The sequence below is a fragment of the Grus americana genome, chromosome 1, assembly GCF_028858705.1.
Source record: "Grus americana isolate bGruAme1 chromosome 1, bGruAme1.mat, whole genome shotgun sequence".
In the NCBI taxonomy this organism is placed as follows: Eukaryota; Metazoa; Chordata; class Aves; order Gruiformes; family Gruidae; genus Grus; species Grus americana.
In genome coordinates this window covers 144,239,900-144,261,581 of record NC_072852.1, presented here as the reverse complement: position 1 = coordinate 144,261,581, position 21,682 = coordinate 144,239,900, and the positions used below count along the sequence as shown (strand labels likewise).

Genomic DNA, 21,682 nt, shown 5'->3' with positions numbered 1-21,682 from the left:
AGAAGCGTGGCTCCGTGCCCGCGTGGGCTGCAGGCGTGGGGCTTGGCGCGGGGGGGGGGGAGCCGCGGGGAGGAGAGCGGGACGGGGGCGAGGGGGAGGAAAGGGGGGGATCCGGAGGAGGGGGTGCAAACTCCGGTAGCTCGGGGAAGCTGAAGCGCACCGTGCCACACCGGGGCCGGGGAAGCGGAGTTAGTAAATATTTGTCCTTATATGCTGTTTGCTGCGAGGGAGGCAGAGGGAAGCTGGGCACGGGGGGGGGGATCGATGCCCGGCGAGCCGAGGGCTGAGGAAACTTTCCCCGGTGGCGGCTCAGCCCCGGCGCAGCCCCGTGGAGCCTTTCCCCGGCGGGAGCGGGTGCTCGTGTCCCCGCGTGTGCGTGTCCGTGACACCCTCGCACCGCGCCACCGGCGTGTGCGACAATCCACCACGCGCCCTTACACACGCGGACTACATGAGAGAGGCGCAAGCAGCGTGTCGTGCCGAGATCTTTTCTTAGCCATACGTTACTTCCACGTCTATCCTTTGCCTTTATTATTTATGTGGTGCCGTGTGATATACATTAGAGCCTTGGATTTGATTGGCGTTTGCGATGACAAGACCTGTTTGTTAAGTTGTAAGGCTTCCTCAGCTCCCTCACTTGTTAAATGAACTCTGGAGGAAGGATGCCACCGAGACACAACAATATAATAAATGTCAGGGATATCCGCAGTGCCGAGATCAAATGATCAATCCTTGTCCCCTAGATAATCATTTTAAATTCGCACAGGGGGAGATTGATTTTTTTTAAAAAAGCTCTTTATTAATTGCTTCCTCGATTATTATTTTTCCCCTCCTCCTGTGGAGGTGTTAACTCTGGTGCTGGGGGCACCTTTGGATTAATTAAACGTATTTTTAGTGTTTTAATGTTCTGCTAATTTTCAGAGCGGTCCCACGCTCCCCCGGAAAAGAAACAATGGCCCCTTGCTCCTGCAAGGAGCCTCCTTTGGTTGCGATTCGGAGCAGAGGGTGGCGTGATGATGGGCTCTGATTATCTCATACTCTAGGCGAGGGAATGAGAAGGACGTAAAAAGCTAAATGACCAGAAGACAAAATTCCTCCAAATACCAAATAACCCTTCGCGTTAAAGACTAAGGACAGAGAAATAAATAGCTGGCAAGTCGGCTCCGCTTGCGGATCAAATGCTGCGGAGAGGCTCTAGAAATGCCTGCGCTGTTATCTAGAGATGAATTTCAGGCAGCTATTCAAGCGCACAGAATAATAATTATTCCAGGAGTACAACAAAAATAACAGCAGCCTACCAAGAACAAGGTGGGGAAATTTTTACCAGTCCTATCTTAAATCCGGTAGGTTATGTTTCGTTAAAAAAAAAAGACAGACTATTTAATGCTCTATTTGTCGTGTACGAACTCCCGTGTTAACAAATTACCCGTCTGCTGCACGCATCAGGATAGCTCTACATCCAAAGAAACATTTTAGATTTTAATTTCCCCCAACAGTATCTTCAGACGACATAATAACAGTAAACAAGAAAACAGATCTTGCAATATTTACGCGCATCTGGAGAGCCCCCCTACCTATGGATAACCCCCCCCAATCCAAGCAACCCCCTCCAAATGCTCCGAACACACCGACACGGATCTCCGAGACACCTCGCAACTTGTTTAACTGCAACACACGTCCCTCTCCGCGTACTCACCCACCCACCCGCCACAACAGGCAACACTTTTAAAACGGCATTTTTGGTTCGCCGATTATTTTGACCATTTAATTAAGCGAAATTAGCTAAATAGCAAATCAGGTAGAATTTCCAATGATTACAACAAATGCACATCTCCAGCTTTTTATTCATTACCTTTTTTATTGAACACTCATTTTCTTTTCCTCTTGACAGCGATACATTTAATTGCAGGAGCACAGTTATTTGATTAGCTGTGGGTCCGTTTTTACTCACAGTGTTGCCACGCACAGGATGTCCTTACAATCAATTAAGTCTTCCTCGACTTTCATTTCTGCAACCCATTTACAGAATGCAGATACCTATTTTCATGTTTTCCTCTTTCGCCCCCCTCCCTTTTATTCCTCTCTCTCCCCCTCTTTTTCGCTTTTGCCTCTTTGCCTCCCTAAATCAAGGTGCAAAGATGCCAAAGAGTGATGAAATGAAAAGAAAGCCAATTGCTGGTGGGGGAGATAGCTGCTAGGAGTCCGCCTGCGACTATGGAGCAGTCAGTAATTGCTGGAGACAGGGAGAGCTGGGGGTTGGGCTGAGGTAGCCATGTATAAATAGTGTGATCTCAAATTGAAAGGCATAAATAACAGCAGGAGTGATCTAACCCTATACAGCCCATCTTCTACGTGCAAAAACAGCGTGCGGAGGACGGCCACATCTCCGACTGAAAACAAGTGGATCTCTGTGGATAAGATCACCGGGCAGCCATGGAAGAACTTACGGCTTTTGTATCCAAATCTTTTGACCAGAAAAGCAAAGAGAGCAGCAGCGGCAGTGGCAGCAGCAACAAGAAGGAGACGATCACGTACAGGGAAGTTTTGGAGAGTGGGTTGGCTCGCTCTAGGGAGCTTGGAAACTCTGACTCTAACCTGCAGGACATGACCGAGAGCAGCAACCATTGCCCGGTGCATCTTTTCAAAGACCACGTAGAGAGCGACAAGGACAAACTGAAGGAGTTCAGCACGGGCAGGACGGCGGAAGGTAAGAGCGGGGCTGGGCGCCCTCCGCCCCGCGCCCCTCGCCGGCAGCCCCGGCCCCCTCCCCGGCAGCTCCCGCCGCCCCGCAGCGGGGACGAACCGGCCACGGCGGCGCCGGCCCCGGCCCCGGCGGGGTTGCCGGGCTCGACTCCCGCATCCTGCCTCCCTCCTCCGGCCGCCTCCCTCCCGCAGCGGCGGGAACGTACGCTTAGAAACACATATGCCTGCATGCGTAACGTGAACATAGCCTTGAAAAATAAGTCGCAACTTCGGTCCTCCCTCCGCTCCCGCCAGCCCCCGTTCACATCCAAAATCGATCCGGTGCTTTAGGCGTTCATTCGCCCGGGGGAAGGGGGCAGCGCAGGACGTCAGACATTTTTGTCTATCTATGTATTTTTGTACGAGGAAACCTTGTCCGGGGAGTTTTAATGCCTGAGAAGACCTGTTCTTCCTGCTTCCGGGCCGTCAGGATGCTGCTGCTTCTTCTGGGAGAAAGCTGGATGTGGAGAGGGCTCTCCCTGGACATTTTGTCTTGTGTCGGTCAGCCTGTCCTAGTCAAAGGCTGCAGCCGGCGAGGAGGAGGAGGAGAGGAGCCTGGCTGTGGGGGAGCTCCCCGGGCCCGGGTGAGACGGAGCATCCCTGCGGAGAGAGACATCGGCTGGCCCTGCCGCCTGGTCCCTCGGTCCCCTGCGTGCCCTTCTCACCTGGGCCAGGGCAGCATCGCCTCCCCCCGGGGTGCGGGGGGCGCCGGCCGAGGGGGAAAACGCCTTTCCTTCTCTTAGCGGAAAGCAATTCTAATTAAAAATATTTTTTAAACCGAGCAAGCTAAAAATCCCGCACAGGCTCGCAGGGGAAGGAGAGAATAAAAAGGGCGGGGGGATTAGAAAGTTGAGAAAGTGTCTTTAGGCAAGTTAGACAGGTGGACCTGCCTGGGGAGCTACTGGCTAGCTTGGGGTAATAAAAAACGGTTAATAGGTTGGGGAACAACAACCAGTCTTTCAGCTGTTTCCTACCGTTTGATCTTGTTTAATACAACATTGGGCGAAAGGCAGTTTAATTTACAGCCGAAACGTTTATTTAATATCCTCCTCTCTTCCACCCCCTCCCCAAACCGAAGGACCGGGAATAATCACATATTCGGGTACCAGTATTTCTGCACAAGCCAGTACCGCTCAGCACTGCTGATATTCCTTCTCTGGTCGAGAGATTGCAAAGCGAAAGTGTTCAGTTTAGAGGAATCATCGCCGCAGGAGATAGTTTTAAAAAAAATGAAAACAGGGCACGCTCCAGGGGAAAAAAAAATCTAAAAAAATATAATAATGAGAACGAACAAAAAATATCTCTACTACTCCCCCTTTTCCCTGTGTATCGAAATTCTGGCTTGTATGTTTAGCTAATCTAATCTATGGAGTGGGGCTGGGGGTGGGGATGGAAGGGAGGAGTTGGAAAGAGCTGAGATGCTTGTGACAGTTTAAATTCATGCCAGGTTTCAGTCTAATTTCAACTGATTCCGGCGTGTGATTTCAGTCCCACCGATATGCTAGTTAATATTTTATACCTATCACGGACACGCTGTAGCCTCGGATCTCCGAAAGGAGACAGAGCTTTGGAACGCGCCTAGTTTTCCCTAGGTATTTGCTGGGTTAGCACCCTCGTCTTTTCATAGGGGTTCCCCTTACAGCAGAAATGAGAACAAAACGCCATTAAAACCAACCAGCGAACACCCCACCCTCCCCACCCCCCCTTCGGAGGCCAGACCCTTCCCAAAGTTTTATGCAGCCGATATCCAGCCAGGAGTCGGAGACGGGGAGCCCGGAGGAGCGAGTATGGCCAGGGACAGTTTTCATTTCGGAATTGAAAACGAGCACTTCAGCTTGGGTCCCCGCCTTGCTTAAGCACAGATGCAGTTCAGGAAGCTTTATTACGTTCAATTAACTTAAGATTTGCAGCTAGTCATTTGCATTTTGGGATGCCCCTAAGTATATGGGATAATATATATGTGCATGCGCACAATATATATATTAAATATGTGTGTATTTGGTGAGGGAAAACGGATTTAATTCGGGGTCATCTGCAGATGCGGCTTTCCCCCCCAGCCCTGCACTGCCCAGAAGGTGAAGCAGGACAAAGGAGGCAACCGGGGCAGGCTCGTCCCGGACTCCGCCGGTGCCCGCGCTGGATGCGCACCCCAGCAGGGCGCCCGGGCAGGCAGCGGAACCCGGGGAACCGGTTCAGCCTCCAGAGGTGCACCCTGCTCCAGCATCTCTCCTCTTTTCGTTAGCCGGATTTAAAAGAGGGCCCGTACTTTAGGCCGCCTGACATTAAGGAGAAGGGGGGGGGGCGGGGAGAGAAAAAAGGAAAGAAAGATATAAAGCCAAAATAAGAAACCATCCCCCTAACATAAAAAACGGGCAACTGTTTTTCCCCGCTGCCTCCCTAGCCCTCCTCCCCTCTGCCCGGGACAAGCGTGCACCGCGGCCGCCTCCGGTCGCAAGCTCGCCCCGAGCCCTCTTGGGCTCCATGAGGGCTGGGGCGGGGGGGACTGCTGTTTTGGAGGGGCTTGTGGGCACCTAAGGTCCTTGAGTCCGCTCCCCCGCGGCGGGCCGTGCAGGCCCGGCCGCCCCGGGGGTTTCGACCCGCCGGCAGGTATTTCAGGGGAAGGAGCAGTGATAAGAGAGAGGGGAGGACGATCTCGGTCTCGGGCCCAGGGAAAGTTTCTTTAACGAGACAAGTATTTTCACCGTGGCTTCACCATGACAGCGGTGGGGAGCTTCTTGCATAACCCTCTTTACTTTGGGAGAAAACGGCCATGGAGAAAACCCCTTCCCCCACCTCTTCTCACCGCCTGGAAGTATGGTGTGTTGGGGGGGCAGTTTTCCTACCAGCCCCTTCCCCGAACTGCCCGTGCCAACCGTTGGCACGGCTTCCTCCTCACCCAGGAAAGAAAATAAAATTATATTTTTATATATAGGGTTTTTTTGATAGGGAATCAGGCAAGGCAGCGCGGCTCCCTCCCTCTATCCGGCTGGCGAGGTGCCCCTTGCCCGGCGCGGAGCTGGCAGCGGGGCGCAGCCCGACCCGGTGCCCCCAAGCCCGGCCCAGCCCCATTCGCCCCTCTGGCCTGCCGGGGCCGGCCCGGGGACCCCCCGCCCGCCCGCCGGTTGTCCCCGCAGGTTGCGCTGAGTTTGGGGACGAAGAGAGGGGAGGGGGGAGACCCCCGGGTGCTGCGGAGAGAAACTTCGGAGAGGTGCGAGGGGAGGCTCAGTGTCGTTTTCCCCTTCCCGCTCCCGGCAGGGATCTACGAGTGCAAAGAGAAGAGGGAAGATGTGAAGTCAGAAGATGAAGATGGACAGACCAAGCTCAAACAAAGGAGAAGCAGAACCAATTTCACACTAGAGCAGCTGAATGAGCTGGAAAGACTTTTTGATGAGACTCACTATCCGGATGCCTTCATGAGGGAGGAACTAAGCCAGAGGCTGGGACTGTCTGAAGCTAGGGTTCAGGTAAGAGAAAGGCTCTGTTCCTGGAAACGTCCTCATCTCACTTCCTAACTGCCAGCGGATCCTAGCACAGTGCCCCGTTTCATCCAAAGCGGGGAGGTGAAGGCAGAGACGACACGTGTGATGGGGAAGCTGTTTGCAACTCCGCTGTACCTGTCCTGCCAAACAGTAATTCTGCTCTGGGAGTATCTGCCCGTGCCTTGCAATTTCCTAGGAAGGTGGTTTAAATTTTTTTTTTTTTTTTTGGGGGGGGGATGTGTGTGTGTGTGGTGGTGATGGTGGTACCAAGTTTCTAATAACTGAGCAACTTGTAATTTTTTAAAAAAAAATATTGTACTTTTCATTGCAAACGTGCCATTAACTCTCCCTTAATCCTCACTTTCTTTCTCCCTACCTCCTTTTATGGGGCTGTTATGGAAAAAAAAAGCCCGGAAAACAATTGCCATGAATAAGGCTAGACGGTTTGGGTGCTGAGGGACGGGATTAGCCAGAGCCGGGGGAAAGGTAACCCCTCTGATTCGCGCAGCAAGCATATGAATGCATGGCACCCCATCTGGTAGAGTCTCCCCCCGTCCCTCCCATCCCGCTTCAGATACAACTAAATACCAATTAGCCTTCAAAACCTTGAAAATAGGTGCGGGTTGCTGTAGTTCTGGGGCCATCAGAGCCGTCTGAGCGGTTTCGCATCGATTATTTTAAAATTGGATTTTCGGTTTGATACAGGGAAAAAAAAAAATCTTCCCCCTTAAGCCAACTGGGGAATGCATCCCCAAAACAGATGTCGTATAAAAAAGAAAGCTCCCTAGAAATAATAAGAGCAACCTGTGGCTCTCTGAGCAGGCCTAGAGCAGGAGAAACCTGAAGGAAATCTCTTCTTGGGTTGTAACTCTGTTCTTGGCCTAACAGACCCAAAACAAACCAAAATCCAAGAAGAAAAAGTCACCAAGCCGACCGACCAGACCGAGCAAAATGCCTTCACACACTGGAGATAAGAGATGCACATGCATGTGTATATATATAGATATATATCTCCATCTATACACATATAGTATAGATGTGCGTGGGTACACATAGGCGGCTATGTGGGCATAGGTAGCCATCTCCATGCCTACCCTCACCGCCAGGACACGGCGAGAAGACAAGAAATACAGCCCCAAGCTGGAGAGGGGAGAGGAGTCGCCTTGTCCCCCTCCTTAAGCCTGACCCACGGTGGAAAGCAAGCAGGCGGGGTCCGTCTTCTCCCGGACCCGCTCAGCAAACCTTTGCCTGAGTAAGCGACTATCTCGCTTTAAACAACTGCCTCCTGGAGGCATTTCCCGAAATAAATAGAGTAGCCAGGTTGTTTTCTTTCTTGATTTCTTTTTTCTTTTTCTTTTTTTTTTTTTTTTTAAGGCTCTTTTCTCCCCTCAGCTCCTGCCTCTCTCAGTATAAACCGAGCTGGGCGAGGGATGGTGGCTGGGCACATGCCTTAGGAAGGGCGGCTTACAGGGGATATTGCAGGGGTTCAGAGTGCTGCTGGCCTACTTTCTCCTGGAAGATTGATCTAACCACACCATATAAATTAATGAAAAGATTAAACTTTTGCTGAAGGGGACATCAACTCTTATGTCATCTTCCCAGATCTTCTTACTTGGGCTCTGTAATATCTTTCCAAGGCCTTGATGTACTGTTTCTATAAAAATAAATTACTTGTAATTGAATTCTGCACTCTTTCTTTCAAGTACTTTATTACTGAGCAGCACCTTAACAGGATGTTCATAGTTACAGGAAAATTGGTGCTTCAAGTGCTTACAGATCTTAAAACAGCATGCCAAAAAAAAAAAAAAAAAAAGTGATTCAGGCGGAGATTATGAGAGAGATAAAAAAATTAATAAATTTAATAACCTTACAAAAGGGGTTTGAATTAAAATAAAACTAGAAATAAAAGAAATATCAAGAGGGAAAAGAGGAGAAATGGATAATTAATTAGGAAAGCTTGATATCTATCAAGAAATGGAAGCGGAAAAAAAGGAGAGGGGGAAAAGGGAAAGATTTTTTTTTTAATACTTTCAGAATTGTTCCCTAATTCCTATCTGAACCGCTTGTCCCTTCCTGTTAAAGGATATAGTTTCAATTTAGTGTGGAAATTTGCTGTAAATAAATTGAAGCTCCTATGGTAGCTAGTCCTTATTAACCTTTTATTTTTAGTGTTGTACTGGAAACTCATATCACCCAGCTGTCAGGGTTATAATTGAAAGTTATGAGACCATAGTGAGGAGCAGGCAGTAATTCAATTACAACAAATATCTTTGGGTTTATGGTGCAGGGCTAAATTAAATGTCATTATTCACTGTCTCTAATGGAAATCAAAAGGAAATCAGATTAGAGCATTTGTGAAAGAAATCACTGAGTGATCCTTAATGAAGAAATAACTGTCTAAAACAGTGTACTGTGCTTTACTTAGCATATTCATGACTAATTGGAATTGATCGTGAATCACACCAAGCCTGATTTATTATCGCTTAACGCAGTGGCTAATTCATCACTTTTATTTCTTATAACCTTATTTTTTCATAGCTAAAGGGAAAGGGCACTTCGTTTTCCAGATTTAAATATAATTTCTGTTTGAAAGATGTTCTGATTTGCAAGAGAAGTTGTTTAAACGCTGCTTAAATTCCTCCTGACAATTTATGCTCCTTTGGGGGGGCGGAGGAGGGGGGAGGCGTGGGGAACACACACAAGGAGATTTCCTGCAAGGATTTACAACCGTAAAAGAAAAAAAAAAGTATTATTGTCGCTAAAGCACGATGATATTTTTGCATGCTCATATTTAAAAAAAATATATATAAATCCCTAACGGTCTGGTTAAAAGGAGGAGCGTTGCATGTTGTTAATATTTGCCTATTCCTCGTACGGAAAATCCAGGCTTGTGCCGTGCTGTGCGTTTCAGGGCAGCGAGGCTGCAGGGAACCGGCCCGGGCTGCGGGGGCAGATGCCGGGTTAGGGCGGGGAGGCCTGCGCTAGCGACGAGCCGGCGGGGAGCGAGCGAGAGAGCCGTCGGTCGGTCGGTCGGTCGTTCCGCACCCGCGGCGCTCCGCAGCGCCCCGCCGCCGCCCGCCCGCTGCGCGCTCCCCGCCGGCCACCTTAGGTAGGGAAAATGGTGCCCCATATCAGAGAAGGCCAATTCCTACTTAAGAAAATCACTGAGGTACCCGAGGTAATTAATGCCTTTGGAAGCCTTTCTTTGCACTAATTACTCCGTTGTAAATGACCATCATTAAGGCAATTGAAGAAAGCTTGAAGGGAAAATTTGATGTAGGAAGTGCAGTTAGTATTAATTAACCGTATGATCTCTTGGCAAGTGCAAGAACATCAAAGGTTGTAGGTGTTTACTTAGCTACAAGATTTTATCAGCGGTGAAAGTCAATGTTTGTCCATATTCGGTAGGTTTTGGTGTAAGGATAAGGGTCCGCAAAACATTTTGGTCCGTGCCTCTGACGATCCTTTGGGGAGAGATGCTAAACCGAGCACCTCGGAAGGGGGAAAGTAATGAAGGTCTGAAATGCCCCTGGAAAAGAGGCAGGGGAGGCGCAGCGGCAACTGCAAGTTCTGCGCTTGTTTGAGTCAGAACGGCTGGAATTGGGGCAGCATTGTTGGATTTACAGGCATTTCTCGGGTAGGGGCATAAGCACTTTTTTACATCCTAGCCTGCAAAGACGTTGCTCTTGTCTGTCCAGAACTCTAAGAAGCGGGTTTTGTTTTCTTTTAACGCTTGGGGAATGGGGAATGATTCAGACCCAGAGAGCTTCATCGTTTCCAAGCCCAGCTCGGGAGAGAGCAGACGGTCCGGTCGCCTAGGGGCCAGACCCCACACTCTGGCCTGGCCCACGCTGGCTGTCCCCGGGACGTTTGAGGCGTGACTGGAAAGGGAGCGAGGGTCCCATCCGGCCTGCGTGTTGGCTTATTTTAAGTGTTTGTGGGAGCTGCCCCTCGCTGCAGAGGGATGTCACAAGGACCGCCACTGCCCGCCCGGGGGACACGGGGGCCTCGGAGACTCGGTGCGAGGCGGCCGGCTCCCGGGCTCCCCGGCTGCGAGGGCGCTTCTCATGTCCTAGGTTCAGCTTCCGCTGGGAAACCACACCAAAGAGCAGGACCCCCCCCAAACAGACACTCGCAACACACACAGAGGGGCTCACTCCGCCCCGAGGAGAGACCTCAGCAAAGGTCGGAGTGTGCGGAGTCCCTCGCCTCTCCCCTCCATCCCTGGCCCCTGAGATAGTCCTTCTCTTAGCAGCTGTCTAGTCCACCTCCATTTTTTGTTTTGTTTTTGTTTGCGTTTTCTTTTCACAGGTCTGGTTCCAGAACAGGAGAGCAAAGTGCCGAAAGCAGGAAAACCAGATGCACAAAGGTGGGTAAAGGGTGCGGGCCGGTCGGGGGGCGGCGGCCTCGGAGCCCCGGGGTACCTTCGCCGCTCACCCGGCCCTGTCTCTCCCTACAGGTGTGATCCTGGGAACCGCCAGCCATTTAGACGCCTGCAGAGTGGCCCCCTATGTGAATATGGGAGCCCTGAGGATGCCTTTCCAACAGGTAGTTAGCTCCGGTTTTATTTTCCTTTCCCCCGGCAAGCTCTGACCCCCTTTCGTTTGCACGGGAGGAAGCCGGACACGTTTACAAGTGCCATTTATATAGAAGTTGGCACGTATTAAAAACAGGCTGTAAAACTTCGTGAAGGAGCCCCCGCCCAGCTGTCGGGAGCTCAGCGCCCCTCGGGCCCGGGGAGGGGGCCGAGCGGGGGGTCCCGCGGCCCCGGGAGGCGCCGCCGGTGATAAGGGCCCCCCCGCTGCCGTGCGATGGGCTGGCACACGGCCCCAGGGCCGCCCGCCGACGTGGCAAAGGCGGGCTGGCCTCCTGGGGTCGCATCGCCTTCCCGGGGCGGGGAGGGCCGGGGGCGCTCGGGCAAGCCCGCCCGCACCCCGCGGGGATGGACCGGTCCAGTTCGAGCCGCCCAGGGGGCTTCGGTCTCCGGCCGGCGCCGGAGAGCACTGCGGGATGAGCATCCCCCGGTGGGCGAAACCACGAGGGGGAAAAAACTATGCGGGCCATTGCGCTGTCATCCTCCCCGATCTTCCCAGGCGGGCTGTCGAGGCCTGGCCTTTTCCGATGGAGGCGGCCGCCCAGGAGGTGGGAAGGCTTCTCCCAGATGCGCTGCCGCCGTGCCGGCCAGCCGGGACCGGGGCAGTAGCGGAGCGCAGACACCGGCACCGCTGCCAGGCCCGGGTCCTTGCCCCAGCGAGGCGCAGCTCCAGAGGGGAAGGGCCCTAGGGGAAACCTGGACGGGAGGGGTGAAATTCCGTCCCGCTTCCAGCCACCCCCTCGCCGCCGCTTGTTACTCCCCCCCCCTTTTTTTTTGGTCAATTAATCGGGGAATCGATTTTTTCCCAGCCCAAAGGGACCCTCCACCACCTTCTCCGTCTCAGAGACACGTGGAGCTGACAGATTAATTGTATTGATTTTTAAAAAGACATATTTGGACCAAAATAATTAAATACATAAATAAACTCTCCCCCACCCCTCCCCGAACCTACCCGGAGCTGAAATCTCTCAGTCAACCCAACGTGTTTGTGTAGGTCGAGAAAGCTCCAAAGCAAACACCAACCCGGTATATAAGGGACCCGTGGCCAAAGAGTTTTTAGCAAGGTATAAATAAACATCCCTGAAAAAATAAAATTAAAAAAAAATAGCTATTTAGCACTTGTTGGCGCCTGTGCGTTGGGCCGCATATTTTTTTAATTTATTTTATTTTATTTTTTTTTTTTTTAAAAGATGAGGAGGGTTAAGTATGTCTCTGTGCCTCTGGTTAAGTGCGGAGCGGAGATTTGCTGCGCTGCGCGCCTGCCCCGCCCCTGCGTGCGGGAGGCTCCGTTAACAAGTTGCTCTTTCAGCCGCCGGGCTCCCGGGAAGGGTCGAGACGGGGCGGGGGGCCGGTGGGTTCCGCGTCCGTGGGGCTGACGCCGTGTCTCTGCCGCCGCCGCCCAGGTCCAGGCGCAGCTGCAGCTGGAGGGCGTGGCCCACGCGCACCCGCACCTGCACCCGCACCTGGCGGCCCACGCGCCCTACCTGATGTTCCCGCCGCCGCCCTTCGGGCTGCCCATCGCCTCCCTGGCGGAGTCCGCCTCCGCCGCCGCCGTGGTGGCCGCCGCCGCCAAGAGCAACAGCAAGAACTCCAGCATCGCCGACCTGCGGCTGAAGGCCCGGAAGCACGCCGAGGCCCTGGGGCTCTGACACGCTTCAGCCGAGCCCCTCCACCCCGCCCCGGGTGCCCGCGGCGGGCGTGTGTGTGACCCGCACGGACCGCCGCTCTGCCCCTCTACTCCTCCTCCTCCTCCCCGGCCGCAGGGCAAGCAGCGGGAGTTCCGGGCAGCCCTGCTGCCTTCTCCCGTTCTTGTCATTTTTTTTCTTTTTTTTTTTTTTTTTTTTATGATCTTTTCCCCCTTTCCAAGGTCTGCGAGCGCTCGGCGGCAGCCTCTTCCCGCCGCTTTTCCTCGCCCTCTCGCCCCCAGAGACTTGGCGGCCGGGGGAGCCGGGCGAAGAGGGAGGCCCCGGCGGCCGTTGGAGGCCGTTGGTGGCCGTTGGTGCGGTGTGGCACGGTGGGGACTCTCCGCCCGCCGCGGGGCGAGGGCGCCCGGCTCCCGCCTCGGGCACGGGCACACGCACATGTACACACACACGCGCAGCGAACACGTACCCACGAGAGACTCTGCGGAGGATAAAGTAGGTGGGAGGAGAGAGAAAGGAGAGTAAAAAAAAAAAAAACCACCACAAAAACCACCCACAAAAAAGGCAAAAAAAAAAAAAAAAAGAAAGGAAACGATCTCTAAATTATGTTAATCTGTGAACATTGGGGACACTTTGGATTTTTGACCCTGGCAAAAGTGATCACTCCAGCATAACGTCATCTGCTGCTGTCAGTTTTGCTACCTTGTGCATGTGTCTAACTAAACACGTTTTGAAGATCAGAAATATATTAGAACGAAACTAAACAAAACAAATAGTAATAATAATAAATAATAAATCCTTGGGGCTGGTCTCCATTAAAGATGACATTTCTTTGTTGCCAACAGTATTATTTCACTGCCATGAATCTCTTCCATCACTGAGGAGCTGCTGCTGCAGAACTGGTTTGAATTTAAATGTGGAATTTCAGATCTGAGGCAAGGCAGTTTTTTTTTTCCCTTTTCTTTCCTAAAAAAAAAAAGCAAGAAAAAAAAGCAGCAATAACAAAAAATGTGTGTCTCAAATGGCTATGTCCTTTGAAAGGAGAAAAAGAGAGAGACTAGAATTTACTAATCGTTAGTGATAACTTGAAAGATGGGAACAATAAGAAATGCACCTGTTTTGCCAGAATCACCTGAACTCAATGAGATGCGTTGTGCCATAGAAACAGGTCAATTTTTCTGTTTTTTTTTTTTTCTTCCAAATGTCTGGATCTTTGAATCAAAATCTCGCTGTTTTACATGATGTAGAAAGAATGACTTATACAACAAAGATGGACATATGGTTTTAAGGCATAATACTGATGCAGCATTAATTTTAGTGAAATGCAATTAAGTGCAGTAAAGTGCAATACTGTAAATATTATAGATTAAAAAATAGCCGTACTTATTCTGTTAATAACCGATTCTGCAAGAACCATGACTTAAGTCCTTTATGCTCAGACTAGTGCATTGCAGCTCCTTGCCAAAATGACAGTCCGAGTCTTCTATGAATGGATAAAGTTATATGTATCACATGTGGGAAAAGGTAGATGCCATGATTTCTAGTCGAGTTAATGTGCCATATTTCTGGGAAGTAAGCTGAAAACTCTGTATGACACTTTCGCAATCATTTTAAGTAAAAAAACCCAACCAAACAAAAAACCAACCTACAAAAGTGTTTTGTAGAGGTGGACAAGTTCAGTATTTGGCCATTTTAATTTTTGCCTGTGACTTAGACACCAAGTCTTAAGCTAATGCTTAAGCAAAGTAACTAGTATAAATCCAGAAAGGATGGGGAGTAGGGAAATCCTTTAAATTATATTACCAAAGTGTCTGGGTTTACTGACCCCTCCATTTTTACTTTTTATGCTATCCACTTCTAATTTTTTTTTTTGTTATTATTTTTGGTGGGGAGGAGAGAGGAAGGTACAAATATTGGTCTTGTCTACATCTAACAAAATAACTGTTTGTTGCCTTTGTTACCAAGGCCTGTGTTCATGGAAGGTTGTCCTCTCAATAGTACCATTATTAAGCCTGCTTTTTATGTCTTGTTTAGCAATCCATTACTAGTTTTGGCTTTTGCTGATGTTTATCAAATCCAAATATTACTGTAGGACAAAAATTCATGCTGTAGATAAAATTTAGACACTTGTCTTCTTTTTTGTTTCTCCTTTAAGTTTTGATATTTTCTAGCAAGCAAAATTTCTGGAATGTCAAAGTTGTGCCATTTCCCTTCTATTTATTACATGAGAAGTAGTTATATTTTGGATTCGCTAGAGCTGATAAATGTTACCTGCCTTTTCTACCTCTCTGTGAAAGCCCAGTACCTTTTTAAAGCAAGGCCAAAATAATAAGACAGTGTTACTTGTTGCTCAGAAATAAGAGAAAAATCTCAGGCAATTAAAAATTCTTACTGAAACAAAACATTACCTAGAAAGTAAAATGTTATTCATGATGATGTATGAATTTCTGGCTAAAATAAGAAATACCTGGAGTGGTTCCAGCACTTCTAACATGCAGATTCGAAAAATAATAAACATTACTACAGAGATGCTTTAGGCTCTAACAAGTAACCTGTTGTACTGGATACCCACAGCCATCGAAGGAGAATTTGATACACAGTGTTGGAGACCGAAGGCATAGAGCTTTTGATTGAATGAGGACTGCTTGTTATCTGTACTCGTGATCTAATTATTACCCTGTCAAGTCCTCTTTTGAAAGTTTAAGAGAGGCTTATGTGATTTTTTCAGTCCCGTACTGGGCTTTCACAAAGGAGTGATTTTCACCCTCAAACAATTCCATAGAACAAGCTCAGCTGAAGCTGTAGGTTTGGGATCTGAATTTTCTTAGACATCTTCTAAGTGAGGCTGTGAAGTGCTACTGAACTTAGAGTGTTACAGGATGCATGTACAGTATGCACCCAGCTCATATTGGAAGGAAGAAATTTTCCACCTTTGCTGTTTTACTAGGTAACGACACAGCAAAACCACTTGTAGATTTCTCTCAGAAATTTTGCTACACATAGCTTCTGTCTTGTGTTCAAAAAATAGTGGTAACATGCATACAGATCCCTACAAGGCTGGTAGTGTAGCATACATCTTTCCAGAACAAAAAATTCTCACAGTTTCTTCTGATTGCTTTCAATCGATGTCTCAAGGACAGTCTTGCCCTCTACCACAGACAGGAAGAAGGTAGCAAGATTTATCAGCTTAGCCTGTTTTGAAGGAGGTACCATAGATCAGCCTGGGGAAAGGGGCAGGGTGTTGCTGTGAATCTACCAAGGCGCTTCATGCTGCTCTTGCATTTCATTTAGCATGAGAGGAAATGAAAAGGTGCGCTGTGCAAGGGCTGTAGCTGAAACTGGTTCTGCTTTGCTTATTTCTCGAATGGGTCAACTGCATCAGTGGTGGCATAAAACCTTTGCCTTGTTTTGGATGATGTATGCAGGTGGCCTCCTCTTCTTGTCATCCTTACATCGTTGGGAAGAAATGAGGAGTCCTACCTGGGCTACCATGTACTGGACTGTACTTTTTACTAAGCTTAAGTCACTGTGGCTCCATTCACCGTGTGGAACTCCAGTGATCCGTACAAGTTGAGAATCTGGACCAAAGCATCTACTCCATCTCTGTTAATGTGTGGTCTTTTTTTTTTTTTCATTTCTTTAATTATTTTTCTTGAGTATGTTGGAGATTGAAGATAAGATAGTCAAGATCCTGAGGTGCTTATTAAAGTTTAAAAGTATTGTAATTGTTTTAGATTCTCAGGCATGCCAAGCCTCATTTACCACCATCATTCAGCCTGATCTTTGCGTAATCTTTCATTTGAGAAGTGTGAAATTTCCAATATCATCAGAACAGTGGCTGCTGGGCAGAATTCCCTTGGAGGAGGCCTTCATTTAGTGTATGTGGATTGCTAAAGAATCTTCCTCAAAAGTTTGGTCTGGTATTTAAAAAATAACTTGAATGAATGCCAAATGAATAATGCTGTTTATATACAAGTCTATAAAAAGAAGCTTTATGCATTACGTGCGCCCCTTTATAATGGAAAAAATAGTCTCTGATTTTTTTTGAACTTTCAAATAAGCTTAAATACTTCATCCACTTGTATCAAAATAGCAAGCTGACTCCATAGTTCATTTTTATTGACTTGGAAATGTGTGAAAAAAATTATACTGGAACTTTTTTTGCTTAGTAGGGTCATATAGATGTAGTGACATTTTGGTTAATATCATAATACTTAGCACTTATATAATGTTTATTTGCAAAGCACTGTATAAATGTTTATTATTTAATCCTCACCCATTATGAAGTAGGTAAGAATTATTATCCCCATTTTTGTAGAAATTAAGGCATATAAATCAAGGGCCAGGTTCCATCACCCATTGTCAGCACTGAGTATTATTGCTTTTGTTTTTGTCATATAGCAGCAACCCCCAGATCATAATCTGATGTGAACTTTATGGTGCTAGACACCTTTTCAAAACTGTAAGTAGCAGAGGTCCTGCTCCAAGAAATTTAAACTCTGTACCTGACTTCAGTAAAAGTCTTAAAGGGAACATTGAACATGATTTGGAGTGGCAGAACATGTCTGTGAGCTATTTCCACAAAACGTGAAGTTACTGCCCGTTCCTCTGACTCCGTACATCAGTGGGAGTTTCGTTTATGGCTCAGTGGGGCCGAGTTGCGGCAGTGCTAAGGTGAGAACCAAAAATCTGAGTTCCCAACAGCATGCACAAATTGCTAGAAAACCTTGATTTCCAACTTCCCCTACTATAAATTTTTCACACAGACCAAGTGTGGTGATGTCAATTCTTTGCATGCTTTATCTGATATGTCTTTTAGTCCTATGTTTGCCTATAAAATAATAATAAGACATGATTTTGAATTGACATAACATTGACACATTGGGACTGTTGACTCAAATACAATAGATGTAGTCCTACAGAAATCCAGATCCCTAAGGCAAACCCAGGTTATGATTTTTTTTTTTTGGTGACGAAAAATACGCATGTTTTCTGCTCTTTTAAATGTGCTAGGCAAAATAAATTGTTTCTTTTTTAAGGAGATAATTTTAGGTTTTGGAGACATTATTACTTTGGAGGTGGCAGGCTTTTTCCCCCTTCAGTTTGAGGAAAATGTTCAAAGTATAGGAAAAATAGGTTACACATCTTTCTTAGAAATGTGTTTATTTTTATAATATCTAATATCTAATGATCCAGGTGGTGTCCTTGTAATTGCTAATTGTACTCAACTCTATAAAGTGCGCACAACCAATATGGTTGGATATTCGTTGTGTTCCTGGTTGAAAAGGATGGTCAAAGTGCCCCACTCCGCAGCTGTAAGCAGCTTACTGACCCCAATATGTTGTTTTCTTTCCCTGATTTGACAGAATTCCCATGGCTAACAAGTTTCCAAACAGCTGTGGCTGACATGGCAAGGGCTTCTCATTTGGTCACTTCAAAATCTCTACTGGTTGCAGTAAGATGTGGTAGGGCTGGAGAAGGCCTAGTATTGCTTGGAAACAAACAAAAAAGAAATGCTATGTGCTACGGAGTGTGATCTCCTCTCCCTAAGAGAAGAATAGAGCCTTCTGCTTTGCGACTCATTTTTTTTGTAAAATTGCATCTCTAAACCACATCTTTAAAAGGTGCAACATGGGTTCCATCAATGTAACCCAGTGGTTAATATTATACTGGTTATTTTTGTTAGTTGGCCTTTCTAGCCAGGTCAGTGGAAGGCCATAGGCTTTGGTGTTTGAGGCATTCTTCAAAAGAGGTGTGATACCAGATATCCCTCAAATTTTGTTTGTTAGACACATTTGATGCTAACAGTTGGTGCCTAATTTTAGTAAATCAGCCTAGAAACTTGCTGATTTCCAATAAATAATTGCAACTTGATGCAGTTGATACACCTTATATTGAAAATTGATATTTAACTAAAATCAGTTGAAGAATGTAGAAAATATCAGATTTTGAAGCTGAAGATATTTATTGAAAGGCAATACTTTCATGAATCTAGGCTTATGGTATGTATTAATTACATCAAAGACAGGCAAATATCTCTGTTTTTTGTATTAATGTATGTGGATGTTTTATTTATTTTTTTTGTTTGAAAATTTCTAAATGTGTATTATTTTAATTATGTTGAGTGTAAATTTGACAATGCTTTGCATTTATTTTTATATTTTTTAAACCTGTTGCTTTTGCAAAACTATGAGCAGCCAGTATGATTTGCAGTACCATTGCATTGTTTTGGTTATGTACACATAGTGTGTCTGAGTTTACAGACATTTCAGGGATTGCTAAAATGAAAAAAAAATCTCCAAAACCAACTCATCTTACAAGTTTATACCCCTTTGTTATTGTGGAAGAGAAAAACAAAGAAGCAAACAACTTTTTTTTTTTTTTAGGTTTCGGTTATGCCAGCATGCTCCTACATGAATTCACCAGACATGTTGAGTTCCAGTTTCAGAGTGTATTATGTTGAATCACATGATATGAATGTACATCTTGTAAAAGTGAGATATGAATAAACTTATAAATATTTGTAATCATGTGTTAACGGATACCCAAAATTACTACTACCAAGGGGACTATTAATAATAAGGCATTTCCCCCTGTTAAAACAGAGCTTTTTCCTCTGTGTTTAATGATTTTTCTTTTTAAGCACCTTACTCACTTTCTCCTTGCAAGGAATGAACACAATGCATCTTACTTTGTAGTCATTCTACTTACAGAGCTCTCACTGGCTTCTGTGCAAGTTTTACAAAGCAAGTTATAGTTTAATGATGACTAATCAGAAGCTACTTCTGCATCCTATCTACCAGTATGATTTTTTTGGTTTGGTATCCTATTTTTTTTTAAAGGATTGATAATTTTTCTTTAGTGTCAGGAAGAATAAAGGAGTCTTCATAGTGGACCCTTCTAAGGATTGTATTTGATCTGTTGTCTGTTCAAATCAATAGGAGAGGCACTAGATCAGGCTCTTATTTTTCAGGTGATAAAGGAGGTTTTTCCACATCCCTGCTTGTCAGTATGTTGGATGTAATTTTCTCCTGTAGTTTTATTCTTTCTAGTTGTAATCCAGCATTCTGATGTTGAAAAGGCTACTCAAGGAACCCTCTTGTTCCCGCACATTGTGTTGTTTCATCAACAGCGCCAAAGTGAACTGGGTTAGTGGAAACTTTCTGTTAGGTTACAGTCTGTGGATCACATTCTAAACTTCTGAACTAGTCACAAGAGTTAGGTTAGACTTGTCTTGTTGGAAAGCCAGTTTGTCTGACACATATGTTGCATTTAAACTTCAAGAGGAGTAGTTCATATCCCAGCCCTTCCCCCAAATCCTCCGGCATGTCTTCATTTGTTCTTGTCTGCAGCCGGCTGTATAAGTCGAAGTCAGAACCTGTACGCAGCGGCTTTTCTAACCTTGCGTTTTCTGCAAGTATTTGTGTCTATTGGAGCTCTGACCTGGAACATAGCTGGAAAGCGGTTGGTACAATATCCCCACATCATGATTACTGTTTCTGTCTAAGCCAACACCACAAACTGACATCCTGTTTTTCCTGTCATTAAGTATGTAAGAGACAGGCTATTGTAAGAAAATTAATCCTTTCTTTCTGTCTCTTAAAGATGCATGGACAGTGAATGGTTGTCAGTAGCATGTACTGTAAGAGCAATCAGAAAAAATACAAAGTGATAACAGCATGTGCTGAAAGATCAGCTTCACAAGAAGACTGTCTAATAGCAATCTATAAATACATACATTTTAACACTCTTATTTTTTGTCTATTCATATTCAGTTCAGATGTTGAAAAGAGAGATAAGCTCTTTTGTCAATTTGGTTGTTAGGAAGAGATTCCCCCCGCCCCCTTCATTTTTGTTAATTAACATGTTTTTCCAATAGCTACTTGTTCTATTGCTTTCTCTCTCTTGTCTTTGGGTATATTTTTCTTCGTCTTTGCATGAAAATTTATTTTTAATTCAAAAAATTATACTTTGACCCTATTGCCATCAGCATTTTTGGCTACTGTCTCTAGTTCTCTCTGTAGGATCTGAATTGAATTGGATAAGAATGAACACAGTAACAAAATAAATTCCTTATGAATTGTCAGGAAAATTTTCCTTTCTTTCTTGAGTAGCTTCTCTCCTAGACTATTATTTTTTAGCCTGCAAACATCTGAAAAGAAAATTATGAGGAGCTACACAGGAAACAGGACTGAGTATCTGCTGGCATGAATACCCGTGAACTGTGGAAATTTTACCAATATGTGTGGTTCAGTCCTATATTGCTTGCATATCCAAAACTCCAGTTAAAGTTAGAGAGAAATCTGTTTACTCAAGTCTACAGGAGCAACCACAGAAAGACAGATCTATGTTCAAGGACCGCTTGTAAATGACTGCAGATTGGACAACAGAACAAAATGAAATGTATGTAATTTCATTTCCCCAAATCAAATACTCAGACTTCATTATCAATATGATCAAAGGTAATGATCGTACTCTTACATTTAATTGCTGGTTTATAATTGCTACCAAGATGCTATAAAAATACAGGGTAAGAAAACTGGATCCAAAAAAGTGTCTTAATGCCTCACTCTAAAGTTAGACTTCAGAGGAATTTAAGCACTTAGTTCCAAAACCTTAACACAGGACTCTTGGCTGCTTCTCAAACTCTACTGAAGCCCGAGGGCTGCAGGTCCTCTAGTTCCGCACATTGAATTTCTCCATGAACCTCATGTTCTACTTTTGTGTGTGCCTGGCACCTGACAGATCTCTGTGTCTGGGAGGCTTGCTCCCTATTTAGCCTGAGTTACAGAAAGTAGGCATCTGTTTCATCTTGCTTAACTTCAGATGTTTACAATTCAGACATCTACATCAGAACTTGTCAGTGTAAGCAAGCAGACGATTTTAGTAAATAGACCTCCGGTGGGCATATTAAGGGTCTGCCTTAGAAACAGACTAACTCAGATGTAGCCGCCTTCTCTGTAGACATCTCTCTTTGGACAGGCATGTCCAATTCCATGGCAGGTATCTCTCACATACTCCCTCCGTGTCCTCCACTGCACAAATGACAGTGGTTCCACCACTTTGTTTTCTTTTTCAGAGGAGATGTCCTTTTGCACAATGAATCAGTGGCTAGTAGATTCACACAGGACTCTACAGTCTGGCTTTTCCTGGCTTCTTCATCTGAATAGATAGGGTAGCTGAAAATGTAGAGCTCTTGGTCCTGGAGAAGTACTTTACATGGA

The 21,682-nt window shown here is 46.3% G+C and overlaps 1 protein-coding gene across 2 annotated transcripts; it reads left to right on the top strand.

Annotated features, from left to right (window-relative positions):
• The first annotated feature begins 2,373 nt into the window (after positions 1-2,373).
• SHOX (short stature homeobox) lies at positions 2,374-12,464 on the top strand. 2 transcript variants are annotated; one of them, XM_054846380.1, is made up of 5 exons: positions 2,374-2,707; positions 5,998-6,206; positions 10,533-10,590; positions 10,681-10,769; positions 12,219-12,464. In XM_054846380.1, exons 1-5 carry the CDS (start codon positions 2,434-2,436, stop codon positions 12,462-12,464), a joined length of 876 nt encoding a protein of 291 aa, XP_054702355.1. In that variant the 5' UTR covers positions 2,374-2,433. The 2 variants fall into 2 exon arrangements, with proteins under 2 accessions (XP_054702355.1, XP_054702346.1); XM_054846371.1 differs by having other exon boundaries at positions 10,681-10,779; positions 12,193-12,464.
• The last annotated feature ends 9,218 nt before the right edge of the window (positions 12,465-21,682 follow it).

Excerpts from the sequence above, each read along its gene's own strand:
- SHOX (XM_054846371.1), top strand. The coding sequence starts at position 2,434 with ATGGAAGAACTTACGGCTTTTGTATCCAAATCTTTTGACCAGAAAAGC. Across the intron at positions 10,591-10,680 it reads GGAAAACCAGATGCACAAAG|GTGTGATCCTGGGAACCGCC; the intron begins GTGGGTAAAGGG and ends CTCTCCCTACAG. Across the intron at positions 10,780-12,192 it reads TTTCCAACAGGTAGTTAGCT|GCCGTGTCTCTGCCGCCGCC; the intron begins CCGGTTTTATTT and ends CGTGGGGCTGAC.